This window comes from Mesoplodon mirus (assembly GCF_964341445.2).
Source record: "Mesoplodon mirus genome assembly, chromosome: 5".
NCBI lineage: Eukaryota > Metazoa > Chordata > Mammalia > Artiodactyla > Ziphiidae > Mesoplodon > Mesoplodon mirus.
The window spans coordinates 131802757-131817740 of NC_138980.1; the positions used below are offsets into that span (position 1 = coordinate 131802757).

General features: G+C 35.6%; 1 protein-coding gene across 8 annotated transcripts in view; it reads right to left on the reverse strand.

Moving 5' to 3' along the window:
- Positions 1-14984, reverse strand: part of ERBIN (erbb2 interacting protein) — a 113494-nt gene that overhangs the window by 72227 nt on the left and 26283 nt on the right. For all 8 annotated transcript variants that reach the window (XM_082621628.1, XM_082621625.1, XM_082621630.1 and 5 more), the window contains 2 exons: positions 6393-6440; positions 764-961 (listed from right to left, as the gene is read on the reverse strand). In XM_082621628.1, the coding sequence (XP_082477754.1) occupies positions 764-952 (189 nt within the window). In that variant the 5' untranslated portion in view covers positions 953-961; positions 6393-6440. Of the gene's footprint in view, positions 1-763; positions 962-6392; positions 6441-14984 lie in introns of those variants that run through there.

Sequence of the window (14984 nt, forward strand, 5' to 3'; positions counted from 1 at the left end):
TATAAGCCACTAATGAGTCTTCATCCACAGCTTGAAAACCACTGCTGTGTGGGTGGTAAAGCTCTCTGACAAAACTATCGTAGCTTTCCGCGTAACAATAAGAAACTGAGTAGAGGATGAAGACGGGTTAGAATTTAAGGGAAAAAAAGTAGCCGCCACTAAAAAATTTTAGCAAAGAAGTTGTTAATGTGAGATGATGATTCATGGCAACAAACCTATTTTCTCCTGCTAGTTGCTCCTACATTTCAGAAACGTTAAGTCCTCCAAAACTTTTCCAAATAAACTGAAATGGGGAAAACAGAATACTACCTCTACAGAGCTGTTAAAAAGCAAAATTCTGATGTGATAACTGAAAGGACAATTTATCCTCAATAATTATAATGTAGATCAATGTCTCAGGAAAACTAGAAAAACATTAATTTCAATTCTTTGTCTAGTTAAATCTATTGGCTGCAGAAATTGTGCAGTCTTATTGTCTACCTTAGTGGCTAAGGTACTGGAATTAAATACAAAATTTTAAATTATTTGCACAAGTATTTAAGCAATTAACTTGAAGAGATAAAGGTTAAAAATTCTATTTAAAAAAATTTGCGTCACGTTGCACACCCTAAGGTGAAATTAAACCAAAAAAAGGGGAAATAATGCTGCATATATATATATATATATATATATATATATGCAGCATTATGGCAACATTGGGAATATCATATTTCTAGGCATAAAAATAACCAAAGGCAATTCTTGAAAGACTGAATTAACATACCTTTGGAAGCTCTTCAATCTGATTAGCATCTAAGTAGAGCTCCTCCAGAGTTTTTTCAAAAGTAAAAATCTCTTTGGGAACCTGTTCCAAACTGCAATGAGAATAATCAAGAGTAGTGACGGTCTCCTCTTCTCCTCGTAGACAACGACATGGTACCAACCGCACAAACAAACTTCGTTTTGTAGTCATTTTTAGACACTGCAATATACAAACAAAACTAAATTTAGTAAAAACATGTATTATAACAATTTTTCAAAACAAATTATTCCAATTCAATTCTCACAGTTTACATATCACAGATAAATATCTCCTCCCCAACACACACTAAATAGAATGCATTTAACATTGCTTTACTATAAATTTTATATATAGTGAACTTCAAATTAAACTCAAGCACTTCTGTACTTCACAAAACGATCCATTAAGTAACCAATTACATGCTTCTATAAGCATATAGACCCACCTCCCAGAGTAATGAAAGTAAAAACAAAAATAAACAAATGGGACCTAATGAAACTTAAAAGCTTTTGCAGAACAAAGGAAACCATAAAAAAGACGAAAAGACAACCCTCAGAATGGGAGAAAATATTTGCAAACGAAGCAACAGACAAAGGATTAATCTCCAAAATATACAAACAGCTCATGGAGCTCAATATCAAAAAAACTAATCAAAAAATGGGCAGAAGACCTAAATAAACATCTCTCCAAGGAGGACATACAGATGGCCTAGGGGCACATGAAGGATGCTCAACATCACTAATTGTTAGAGAAATGCAAATCAAAACTACAATGAGGTGGGACTTCCCTGGTGGCGCAGTAGTTAAGAATATGCCTGCCATGCAGGGGACACGGGTTCGAGCCCTGGTGAGGGAAGATCCCACATGCCGTGGAGCAACTAAGCCCGTGCACCATAACTACTGAGCCTGCACTCTACAGCCTGCGAGCCACAACTACTGAAGCCCGCATATCACAACTACTGAAGCCCATGGGCCTAGAGTCTGTGCTCCACAACAAAAGAAGCCACCACAATGAGAAGCCTGTGCACCACAACAAAGAGTAGCCCCCGCATGCCACAACTAGAAAAAGCCTGTGTGCAGCAACAAAGACCCAATGCAGCCAAAAATTAATTAATTTAAAAAAAAAAAAAAAAACTACAATGAGGTGTCACCTCACACTGGTCAGAATGGCCATCATCAGAAAATCTACAAACAACAAATGCTGGAGAGGGTGTGGAGAAAAGGGAACCCCACTGTGGAGAACACTATAGAGGTTCCTTAAAAAACTAAAAGTAGAATTACCATATGACCCAGCAATGCCACTACTAGGCATATACCCTGAAAAAAACATAATTCAAAAGGACACATGTACCCCAATGTTCACTGCAGCACTATTTACAATAGCCAGGACATGGAAACAACCCAAATGTCCAATGACAGATGAACGGATAAAGAAGATGTGGTACATGTATACAATGGAATAATACTCAGCCATAAAAAGGAATGAAATTAGGTCATTTGTAGAGATGTGGATGGACCTAGAGCGTGTCTTACAGAGTGCAGTAAGCCAGAAAGAGAAAAACAAATATCGTACATTAACACATATATGTGGAATCTAGAAAATGGTACAGATGAACCTATTAGCAGGGCAGGAATGAGACAAAGACGTAGAGAATGGACATGTGGACACGGGGGGTGGGAAGCGGAGGGTGGGATGAATTGGGAGATTAGGATTGACATATATACACTACCGTGAGTAAAACAGACAGCTAGTGGGAACACGCTATAAAGCACAGGAAGCTCAGCTCAGTGTTCTGTGATGTCCTTAGATGGGTGGGATGGGGGTGGTGGTGGGAGGGAGGTCCAAGAGGGAGGGGATATATGTATACATATAGCTAATTCACTTCGCTGTACAGCAGAAAATAACACAACACTGTAAAGAAATTATACTCCAATTAAAAAAAATTTTTTTTAAAGAAACATGGTTCATTAGTCTGCTCATCCTCAACAAGAAAAACCCTAATAAACAAAGATATTTCTTTAATATCTAAGAGCTGTTTCTCAATTAAGAACTTGACTCTATGCAGTTCTGAGTAGAAAGTGGGTGTGCAAAGATATTTTCAGGTCTCCTAACCAGCCATTAACTTTCCTGTAACTCTCCCACATCGAAATTCCAATCTATGCCAAGTATATTTTGTTTCAATTAATATTGTTCTTTTAATTTTTCTAAAGGTTATAGGTCTTATATGTGTATAAGTTTACACAATAGAGAAGAAACTTGCTCCAGTAAAGTGCAGACGCCATTATTTTGATCTAATTGGGGGGAAAGGCTCAATTCTGAATTAGTGAAAATTCTCAAGGCTAATTTTATTAAGAACACAACGTTCATACAGAGGTTAATTCCAATTAGGAGGCTAGCATTATACTAGCAAAGAAAAGCTTACATCAATAAATGATTGCTAATTAATGTTATCAATTCTTTGTAAAATAATAATAAATTCTTGCCCTAAGCAGAAGACTCTATTAGAGTATTAGATTACTTCTACACAGAGCCAAGGCTAGGTTGAAGCCAGTGCAGCAAATGCCTCAGGCACACACACACACATACAAAAACTCAGTAATCAAATTAAATATTTTAAAGCAGTATCTTTTTAAAAAATCAAAATCACTGAAAAATAATCCATTAATGACCAAAATGGTAAATTTAAAAATAAAGACAGAATCAGTATGACTAATTTTTTTTATTTTGCCTCACGCTCCAATATGGCTCTACAAGGCACTGCTTCTAACTCTTCTAATTATATCATATTCTTAAAGAGTTTGACAACAGGATAAGTATTTCCCTTGCAATTAAAAAAAAAATCTGACTATTCTTACTTACTATGTGTGCCAGGCACTGTGCTAAACTCTTTATATAAACTGTATGTTTCAGGACTTTCCTGGTGGTCCAGTGGTTAAGAATCCGCCTTCCAATGCAGGGGACATGGGTTGATCCCTGGTCGGGAAACTTAAGATCCCACATGCCATGGGGCAACTAAGCCTGCGCGCTGCAACTACTGAGCCCGCATGCCACAACTAGAGAGCCCTCGTGCTGCAACAAAAAATAAAATAAAATAAAATATAAAAAACTATATGCTTATTCTCATTTCATCGTGTATCTTTCTAAGGTATGTATTATTATTATCCTTATTTTTCCATAAAGAAACTGATTCTGTGCTTGTAGTGCACTATACTGCTTCTCAATATATAATGATATACTTGAACTCAGATTCATGAAATAATTCAAGTATCAATAGGTCTTTACTACATACTTCTCCTTTAGGGTTTACAAAAACAAGCTACTGATGGGGTTCAGGACAAACCACCCCAAAATATGGCACCCCAAAATATGGCATACTGAATATTTTAAGCTAAAGGAGTTTGATAAAACGGCAGAAGCAGGAAGGTCACTCTGAGCTTCCACGCCCTTCTCCCCTGAAACAGGTAATAAAATCCTCCTGTGAAAGGTGCCCTCCCTATACCAGGAGGTATCTCTGAAGACGAAGGAAGAAGAATTCTAATGAACAGGACTTGTTAAATCTCCCCCAGTTTACTACACTTACTTCATACTCTTTGATCTATCGTATTTCTACACAACTGTCCACTTCATCAAACATGGCATAAAAATACTCAGGTTTAACTGTTTCTTTGGGTCTTCCTTTCCTTACAAAGGCTCCCTATGTCACTTAAAACCTACATTAAATAAATGTATATATTTTTCTTCTTTTAATCTGTCTTTGTCAGTTTAACTTTCACATCCAGCCAGGAACCCTAAGAGGGCGAAGGAAAAATTTTCCCTCCCTTACACTAAGATGTCAAACATCAAATGTTTCTATCTAAAATGTTTGTCTCATGGGGATGTAATGTACAGCAAGGTGACTATAGTTAATAATACTGTACTGTATATTTGAAAGTTGCTAAGAGAGTAGATCCAAAGCTCTCATCACAAGAAAAAAAATTGTTACTATGTATGGTGACGGATGTTAACTAGACATATTGTGAGGATCATTTTGCAACATATTCAAATATTGAATCACTACATTGTATTACTTGAAACTAATACAATGTTATATGTCAATTATACCTCAAGAAAAACAAAAAATTACTTTGTCAATAAAGTTTACTGAATATGTTTAATCTATGTTTATATGAAGGTGTATTTTACTGATAAGAATAAGCAGTCTTATTGATCTAATAAGAATTTAATCACTGAAGGGGAATTTAGCTTATACTTGTGTGTTTAATGAGATAATAAAAAAGATTCTAAAAATGAATATACACTTTCTTTTTCAAGAGATTCTAAGACTTCAACTGATAATGAGTTGGGGGACACTTAAGAAAAACGGGAAAAAAACTCTATCTGCTCTGTCCAATCTGGTAGCCACTAGACACAGTGGCATTTTAACCTGAAAATTCAAGTTAAATCAGACAAAATTTTAAATCTGGTTTCAGTCACACGGACCATATTTTAAATGCTCAATAGCCACAGGTGGCTAATGGATACCATACTAAATAACAGAAGATACAGAACATTTCTATCACTGCAGGAAGTTCTAGGAGACAGCACTAATACAATATTTCAAACTATTATTCTGGTTCATATTATAACTACTGTATGCTTATATTTATATAATATGATAGTATGCAATAACTTGCAAGATATGGCCTAAAAAATCAATTTTCCAGAAATCATAATGGATTTGGAAGTATAACTCCCAGCTGAGAATAATGGACATGAAATGTTATTACCAAATGTACATGGTTTAAGAGTGTAGGGACTTCCCTGGTGGTCCAGTGGTTAAAACTCTGCACTCCCAATGCAGGGGGCACGGGTTCAATCCCTGGTCAGGGAACTAAGATCTCGCATGCCGCACAGTGTGGCCAAAAAAAAAAAAAAAGTGTATTTATTTTACTATATTTATTTAAATCATCTGTGCAGGGCACTTGAGGTAGGAGGCAATTTACAAGGCAGAATAATTGTTAAGAAAGGTAAAAAGACTTCCAAGACTTTTCTGTAGTACTAATCATATTGCAGAACTTCTCAGAAGAGACCATGAATTCAGAAAAAGATTAGACACTTAGCTCTAGGAAACTGCAAAGAGTTTACATCTCAAGTGAAAACTTCCCCAAAAAAACAAAACAAAACAAAACTTCCTGTGGACAGAGACAGTGGAAAGGGCAATTTAAACCTCAGAATAAATTCAGTGGGCCTGAACCAATACAAAATGGATCCCAATTTAGACTAAAAACTTCTGACTGATAAGAAAGGAGGGGGACCTTAATTATTGAGGTCAGAAGAGGAAAGTACCATATGAAAGGGAATGAATAACAAGACCCAAAGAGATCCTCCTTTACACAATACTACAAAGAAGTAATAAACCAAAGGGAGAAAGACTGGCCTGATCAGAACAGGAAGTGATCAACATGGGACCATTAGAATTTTAGTGTTGTGATATAAGAGCCACTTAGAAATCAGACTTAAAACGGCAGACACAAAAACATTCTAATCAAATGGAGGAAGAGAAGCCAACCAAAAAAAAAAAAAGGCATAATAACTCAAACATTTTCTAACAAAAGAAATTAAAACTACTTACCACTGGGTTGAATTTATCTCCCTGATGTTTCTTAATTGAGCCAACATTCTATGGAAACCATAAAAAGAAACAAAATTAACAATAAAAATAGATCTTTAGGACTTTAAGGAATATCTCTTCTAATTTCTTATTTACCTCAAAATGTAAATTAAAATTCTCAATAATTCAGCCCCATAATCTGACACACACAAATTTGCTAACTTCTAAATACATGGCTACCTTCTCGACCAGTCACTGGATTTACTGTTCATAATACATTTGTAAACTATTGAGAGCCCTCATCTATATCAAATAATAAATACCTCTCTATCTACCATTAAAACCCCATTTTTTTGCGCTTACTGAAAAATAATAAAGTTTTCCCAAGCAAATAAACTCTAATCACCAATTATATTTAAATTTAGTAATTTTTGATGGTTCTATGCAGCAGACACTGTTAATTACTTATCAGTCTTTTCCCCCTTTCCAGAATTTTCCTTATTCAGGGTGGTAATAGACCCAGCTAAAAACCCACTTTTGAGCTTTCCAAGAAGGGTTAACAGGTAATGGATGACACAGTTAAGATCAACGACATATACTTAGAAGTCTACTTTGGGGGTGGGATGGGGGTTGGTCCTGGAAAAACATTTGCTTTCCTTATCCAGGGACAGATGTGAACATGTCTACTACTATCCTATGACCATGAGTCAACAAGCATGAGGATTAAAAACCTACCAAAAAGGCTGACAGAGTAGAAAGACAAAACAAGCTGGGGGTCTCTAATAGCACAGTTGAGTAGCTGAACTACAGAAATATCTGGATTTCTTGGTTTATAAGAAAACTAAACCCCTATTTGCTTAAACCATTGCTAGGTTTTCTGTACCTGTAACCAACACATTCCAAAATAAGACAGCCCAAAACCCAAAATAACAGCATTAATGTATATACATCATAAATAATCTATTTTTCAAGATATTAATAAGTATGTGTTTCAGAATTTACAGGGTCACTTTAAATATACTGGGCTATATGTCTCTATGCTAAATTGTTTAGGACTGCTGAGTTGTTTAACCTTCTCCACAAATTCCACCCATAGTACATGCCACAAAAAATACCTTTGCGTATATCAAGCAAAGATGGCCACTTAATCTGTCACTCAAGGTACTCCCACATACATAGTAGTCTGGTAAAATGGCATTGCCAATGAACTGAGATGGAATAAGGCTACAGAAGGAGCAGGTTAGAGAGAAGAGAGAAGGAAGTTTGTGTTTAGAGACTTTAGCTTGAAATACCTGAAAGCTGTCCTACTGCGATCCTACATAGGCAGTTGGATATGGGTATTCAGAGATGTGGGGAGAAATCCAAACTGAGGATATAAATTTGTAAGTTATCTGTTTAGAGATGATATTTAAAGTAATGAAATTAGATGAAAGAATCAAGGGCATGAATGTGGACAGAAGAGTACAGGTTCAAAAGAGAAAGAAAAGAAGAAGGGAGGGAAGAAAACAGATTCAATGATTGAGCCTTGAGATATTATAAAAATAGGTCATAGGGCTTCCCTGGTGGTGCAGTGGTTGGGAATCCGCCTGCCGATGCAGGGGACACGGGTTCGTGCCCCAGTCCGGGAAGATCCCACATGCCGTGGAGCGGCTAGGCACGTGAGCCATGGCCACTGAGCCTGCGCGTCCGGAGCCTGTGCTCCGCAACGGGAAAGGCCACAACGGTGAGAGGCCCACATGCCGCAAAAAAAAAGGTCATAAAGAAGAAATAGAACCAGAAATAGAACACTGAAGAGAAGCAGTCAGTGAGTCAAGAGAAACTACCCCCCAACCACCCACCCAAAGTGTGATGTGGAAAAAAATGTTTCAAGGAGGAAGTTATCAACTATGTTAGTAAGAACTTTAATTGTCACTGTGTAATCATGTAAAGGTCATTGATTATCTTACTGGGCAGTGGTAGAGACAAAACACTGTTTGGAAGGGATTCAAGAAATAGGAAGAGGATAATTTGACACAGCAAATACAGGCAACTCAGGTAGTTTAGCTAAAAAAGACATTGGAAAAATAGAGCAGTAGAGAGAGCAGAATGTGAATCAAGAGTCACAGCAGTGGATTTGTAGGCAGATGCGAATAATCTAGTAAGAGAAAGAGATATATTTTTATAAAGAGATTTGGAAAACCATTCATAGACCATCCTAACAAAGTTTCCCACCAGTTTCAAAAAAAAAAAAGCTGCTCATGAGGAGGAGAACAAAACAAAAGAAACCTCGGGTGCCATGGTACAACTACTAGCTAAACGAAATTCACTTAGGGTATTTCTAAAACTACTACAGATTACCGTAGCCTCTCCCTAGAGATTCTGATTTAGGAGATGAGATATAAAACTCAAGATTCTTTATCATACACAAAATGCTGATGTGATACTTTTTTCTAACAGTTTCAACAATAATCAATCCATAGTCAATATTATTTCATCTATACTCAAACCACCATCTTTTCCCCTTTCCATCCTTTTTTGATAAACTCTCATTTGGGGGATTACTGTACCAAGTGAAAAGTGAAATCACTCTAAAGGTTTTCTAAAATATAGTATGTTACACTTCCCTATGGATCTGAAGAGATCACAAGTTATACTTGGCTAGATTTAAGAGAAATCTTATGTTGGAACCATCTTTTTAAATGAGTTCAGAAGTTGAAATGTACAACAAAGGCTCCTCAGGCATGCCCATAGCCATTAGATGGTATTTAGTGGTTGTGTAAGATCATTTTAGTTTAATCATGGCTATCACAGTATTTGCTAATCTGTATTTGGTACAACCTGTGCTTAATTCTGAGGCATTTTATGGACATTATTAACCCATTACCGCTGAGTACATGAATAGTAAACGAGGAAAATAGTTATATGCAAAAGAGCAAAAATAAAAACGTAAAAAAAGCTATGTAATGAAAAAAAAAATACTGTATAGGAGCATTTGATTCTGAAGGACAAAAATAACTGAACGTATAAAATGTGCTATGACTACAACATATACAGCAAGAAATGAGGAAAGGAGGCTGGTGAAATAGCTAAATTTCACACTTACAAGGTCAATGTTGCTGTCTGACCCCTGCTAGCCTAATTCTAATTCAGTAGAAAGCTGAGAGCTTCTTCAATGTCAGCACTGTTAATCAAACTTTCACATCAAACCATGGTTGGCCTAAATATGCCAAAAAACAAACCTTAATGTGGAATAAAATAGTTGACATACATACTGAAGTTATACGGAGTTCCCACATTTGCAGAAACTTCCACTTTATATTTTTACAAATAACTTAACATAATAAAAAAGACCTTTAGAGTACAGTTTGGCAAATGCATACATCCATAGAACTAACAGCAACCAAGATATAAAATCTTTCTATCACCCCAGAAAGTTCCCATGTGCTACTTTCCAGTCAACACCCTGGCCAAGGCAACCTATCCTAAATAAGAGTGCTATGACATTTGTGTACAGTATTAGGAGAATGCAGGCTTCAGTTCTTGTGGGTAAATATGGGAGTGAAATTGCTAGATCAAAGTCTATAAGCATGTTTAATTTTATTAAAGAAAAAAAGGAATAAACAAGTCATTTTACAAAGTGGTTTTATCACTTAACACTCCCAGAGTTCCAATTAAATCCTCACCAACACTCGATATTCTCAGTCTGTCTTAATATTAACCTATGTAGTAGGTGCAGACAAGTAGCTCGCTGTATTTGTGTTTTGCATTTCTCTAATTACAAAATGGCATAGCAGAGCCTCATCTGTACTTGGAACTCAGTTAGATGATAAGATACTGGACTCAAGCCTTACATGACACTCTAGCGGGATAAGACTTTTGGAGAAAAGAATGACGAAATTTTGTATATGGGAGGATTGCAAATTATTGTACAAGAGGATATACTATATTAGAAAACAATTCTCCATGAACATTTCACATTTCTGCATGGTCTGGGTCCACTGAGCAATGTCATTTACAGCCAATTTAAGATGTTTATACAAGGATACATTCCAGATAATAACACTTAGCAACACTGAGACAGTTCAATGTCCTCTCTCCAGAGACGATTTGTTTAAACTCCAGAGTAAAAATAAGGTTTCTATCTCTCACTCTCCTGAGGAGAGGATAGACAGGTCATCAGTGGTCCTACGAAAGATCAGAGTTTCCTAATTTGGGGTTCCCCTTCTGTAATGAACACTACTAGCTGTGCAGGTACCATCTGACCCTCACTGTGAAGCCCTCCGAAGATCTAGGCTCAGGTAACCGACACAAAATATGGCCCTGGTTGCTGCTTTTTCAGGGAGTAATAAACCCTTTGTTTCTGGTCTAGAAGTCTTGTGTTTTCTGGCAAGTTAACATTTTAGATTGTAAGTAGGGTAAAACCTCAGACTCTTTACTGTTTCTGTTTTAACCAGCGTAAATTAAGAAACATGGCCACGATGTTTTATACCACCTGAGATCAAGAGATGCAGAGTCTATTTCCCCACTCTTTGAATTTGGGCTGAACTGTGACTTGCTTGTAACAACTCAATGTGGCAGAAGTTAGGCAAGTAACAGTGCCTATGCCTCAAGAAGATTTACAACTTCTGCTTTTACCTTCCTTGAATGCAGCCCTGAGGACATGATGCTGTAATTCTTTATAGGATAAAAGACCACAAGCTGATTCACAAATTCAAGAGCTATATAAATTGCTGTAGTTTTAAGCTTAAGTTTACCAACTGTATTGATTTTTTCAAAGAGAAAACTTCATAATTTGTTCATTTACTTATGGGACATTTTCCATTTCCCTGATTTCACTTTTCTCTATTTTTTTGGCCTTTTATTTATTTTGAATTTGTCTCTCTTTTTCTGACTCTTAGGGTAAAGCTTATTAAGTAATTGATTCTAATACTTTATTCTTCAAGATTTAAAGCTATAAATTCTGAGATGCACTTCATAAAATTTGATATGTTGTCTTTTTGAATTTGTTTAAAATGCTAATTTCCCATTTGATTTATTATTTTACCCGTGAGTTATTCAGAATCATCTTAATTTCAAAACATTCAGGGATTGGGAATTCCCTGGTAGTCCAGCTGTTAGGACTTGGAGCTCTCACTGCCAAGGGCCCCGGGTTCAATCCCTGGTTGAAGAACTAAAGATCCCACAAGCCATGTGGTACAGCCCCCCCCCACAAAAAAAAAAAGAATTCAGGGCTCTACTAAACCTCATTTTGTTACTGATTTCTAATTTAATTCCACTGTAATCAGAGAAAATAATATTATGATTTCAAGTCTTCACAATATGTTGAAGTTTTGAGAGCCCCACATGAGATCTACCGAGGTGTTTCATGTATATTTAAATGTCACATTCTGCATCTCTTGGGTTTAGTGTTCAAAAAATGTCAGGTTAAATTGATTGAGAGTGGTGTTCAAATCTTCTGTACCCTTACTAATTTATGGCATTCTTTTTCTACTAATTACTGAAAAGTACTTCAATCTCTAACCATAAGTGTAAATATGTTTTATTTCTGTCAATTTTTATTTCATGTATTTTGAATCTCTTATAAAGTATCAATAAATACACATTTGGGGTTCTTGTACCTTCTTGAGGAATGGATCCTTTTATCATATAAAATGTCCTTTCTCTCTGCTAATAATCCTTGTCTTGAAGTATAGTTTGCCTGATATCACTATAGCCATAGGAACTTTCTTTTGGTAAGTGTTAATGTATATTTTTCCAACTATTACTTTTAACCAAATTTGTCTTTAAAGTGCCTATTTGTATGAAGCATATAGTTGGGTCTTACTATTTTATCCAATCTGACAATTTCTATGTTTTGATGGTAGGCATAGACCATTTATATTTAATATAATTACTGGTGTGGTTTAATTTATTACATTACTATTTATTTTTTATTTGTTCTTTGTTCCTTTTTTTCCTGCCTTCAAATATAGTTATTTTTTTCCTATATTATCTCATTTTATGGACTTTAAGCTATACATATATATTTTGTGGTTGCTCTAGGAATGTACAGTATGTATTCTTAATTCATCATAGTCCACCATCAAATAATATTATACTATTCTAATTATACTATGTAATTTTATATATGATGTAACAAATGTAAGAGTATAATTTATTTATGTCTACTCTCGCTCATATTTCATGCTATTGTCATAAATTTTATTTCTACATATTATAAATCCCACAATTTTTTTTTGTTTTACACTATTCAACTGTCATTTATATAAATTTAAAAACCAGAAAATAGACTTTCATATTTATTCACACATTCACCATTTCTTAGTCTATTTCTTACTACTATCAAGCCCATTTGAATAGTTTTTTTTTTAAAGATACTACTTTTTTCAGTTCTAGAAAACATCTGGTGTTGGTACAAAGTTCCCAATACTCTCCTGAATACTCAACCCCTCATATGTTATCCTGTAAATTGTTTTAAAATCATTGTCTCCTAACTCATTGACTCCTAACTCTGGGTCATCTAATAAGTCTGGTTTTGTTAACTGTTTTCTCTTAATTATACAATCATATTTTCCTTTTTCTTTGTATATTTCATAATTTTTCACAGTATTCTAGATGCTTTTTATAAAATAACAGTTGAGAACTGAATGTAATATTGTTAAGTTTTACTTATTACCCAGAGAGTCTATGCTCTTCTCTCAGTTAGGATGAGTGACTGATAATTCAGATTCCTAGTAGAACCAATTTGAGCTGGGACTGGCTGCAGCTTCAATTAGAGTGAATTCTTCTGTGACCAATTCAACCCCCAACTTCCCATCTCCAACCACAGCCATATCTTTTTGATCTTGTCAAAATTTGAGATAGGAAGACTTTGGGCTGCAATTCCAGATATTTTTGGTTTGGTTTACCTTTAGATTCAACCCCAGCAGTGTCCCATAATTCAAGAACCGTTAGAATTTGCAGAACGATACATTTCTATAGGTTTTTTTCAACTAAGCCTCTACTCCTCTTTATGGCAAAATTCAAGGTGGATAAAATTATCAGGTTTAATGATTTAATTTTGCCTTTGGGGCTCTGTCAGATTCCCATCCCTGCACAAAAGTCCACACTGTCACTTGAGGACTGGATGATTTATATTCATCCCTTCAGTCTTTCCATTTACAGTAAGTCCTGCTTCATCCTATACTGAAGTCTGGCTGCAAAACTGCCACACTCTTGACTCACCTATGAGAGGTTCATGTATCTACGGAAGTCAGTTCACTAAGGCTTCCTTGATTCCACTGATTTTTTGCTAGCTCTATTTTTTTTTTAAGTGTGATTTTCATTCTTTACAGGTTTTTCTTATTCTTACCAGGGGATCAAAAAATTTTTGTGCTCTCCTATATGCTAACTAGAAGCAGAAATACTAGGAGAAAGTGCAATAAAATTTCTGGGGAAAAACAAACAAACAAACAAAAAGAAATACTAGGAGATTGCCAGTGTAGATAAAACAGTTCTGTTTATAGAAAAGATACTCCCATGGAAGATATCCAGTCTGACTCACCCCTCTGTGAAACAAACTTGGTCAAAGTAGAAGACAAATCTTCAGAATTCTCCATCTCAGTTTAGAAGGAATGACAATTTATGGGACAAAAAGAGGGCCTAATTATTTTTACAGAAAAACCTTTCACTCCACAATTAGAAATAAGACTACAAATGCAAACATCCCAGCTAGAATTGGTTTATTTAACTCTGAAAACCTAACATTAAATAATTCTATAATCAGAGGGAGGAAGCAGAGGGAGAATGAGGAAAGAAAGCAGCTCAGTATGGCTCACAACCAAACTCAGAGAAGGTGAAACTGTGCCAAAAAGGAATACTGAAGGTCTGTGAGTAAATTTCAACTTTTTCTAACACTGAGTTAGTTCTGTTATTTTCAACAATAGGTCAATAAAGCTGTGCTAAGAGACGTTTGTTGGCAATATGCATCACAAACATGTATTCACAATGATGTTGTGCTTAACATGGTAGGAAATTAAATCTTGGCATTATTTCAAACTTAGAAATACTTTCTCATACTGTCTTGACCGGATTCTAAACTATTCCCATAACACAATCCAGTGGCAGGACTAATTTCTTCGTGTGTATTCCCTTATTTCTCTTTACTTCCTAGTATTCATCTCTATGCCAGAGTAAATCCCAATCTTCTTAGTTTCTGCTAAGGACTTATATAACAACTTCTTCTCCTCCTTGAACTCATTACACATGATTTGGGAAGCCGTGATGGGTATAGAACAAGATGCTCAAATAAACCAAGGAGAACCCTAGTTCTCTAAGATATTCTAAGGAACAACTGATTTTGATCATATGCAGAAATACAAGACTAAGTAGGTGTTATTTTTCCTCCCATCTTAAAAAGGACCTCTCCTGAGGATATCTCTTCAGTTACTAACCCATTTCTCTGCCCCCTTTTACAGCAAAATTCCAAACAAGTTGTCCATATGCACTGACTTCAATTATTTCATCAACAGTTTTCAAACCCACTCCAATCACACTTTTGTCCCAATTACTTCAGTGGAAACTGTTCTTCCTAGATTATTAATGGCCTACCTATTGCCAAATCCAACAGACAATTCTAAGTTCATCTCTCACTTG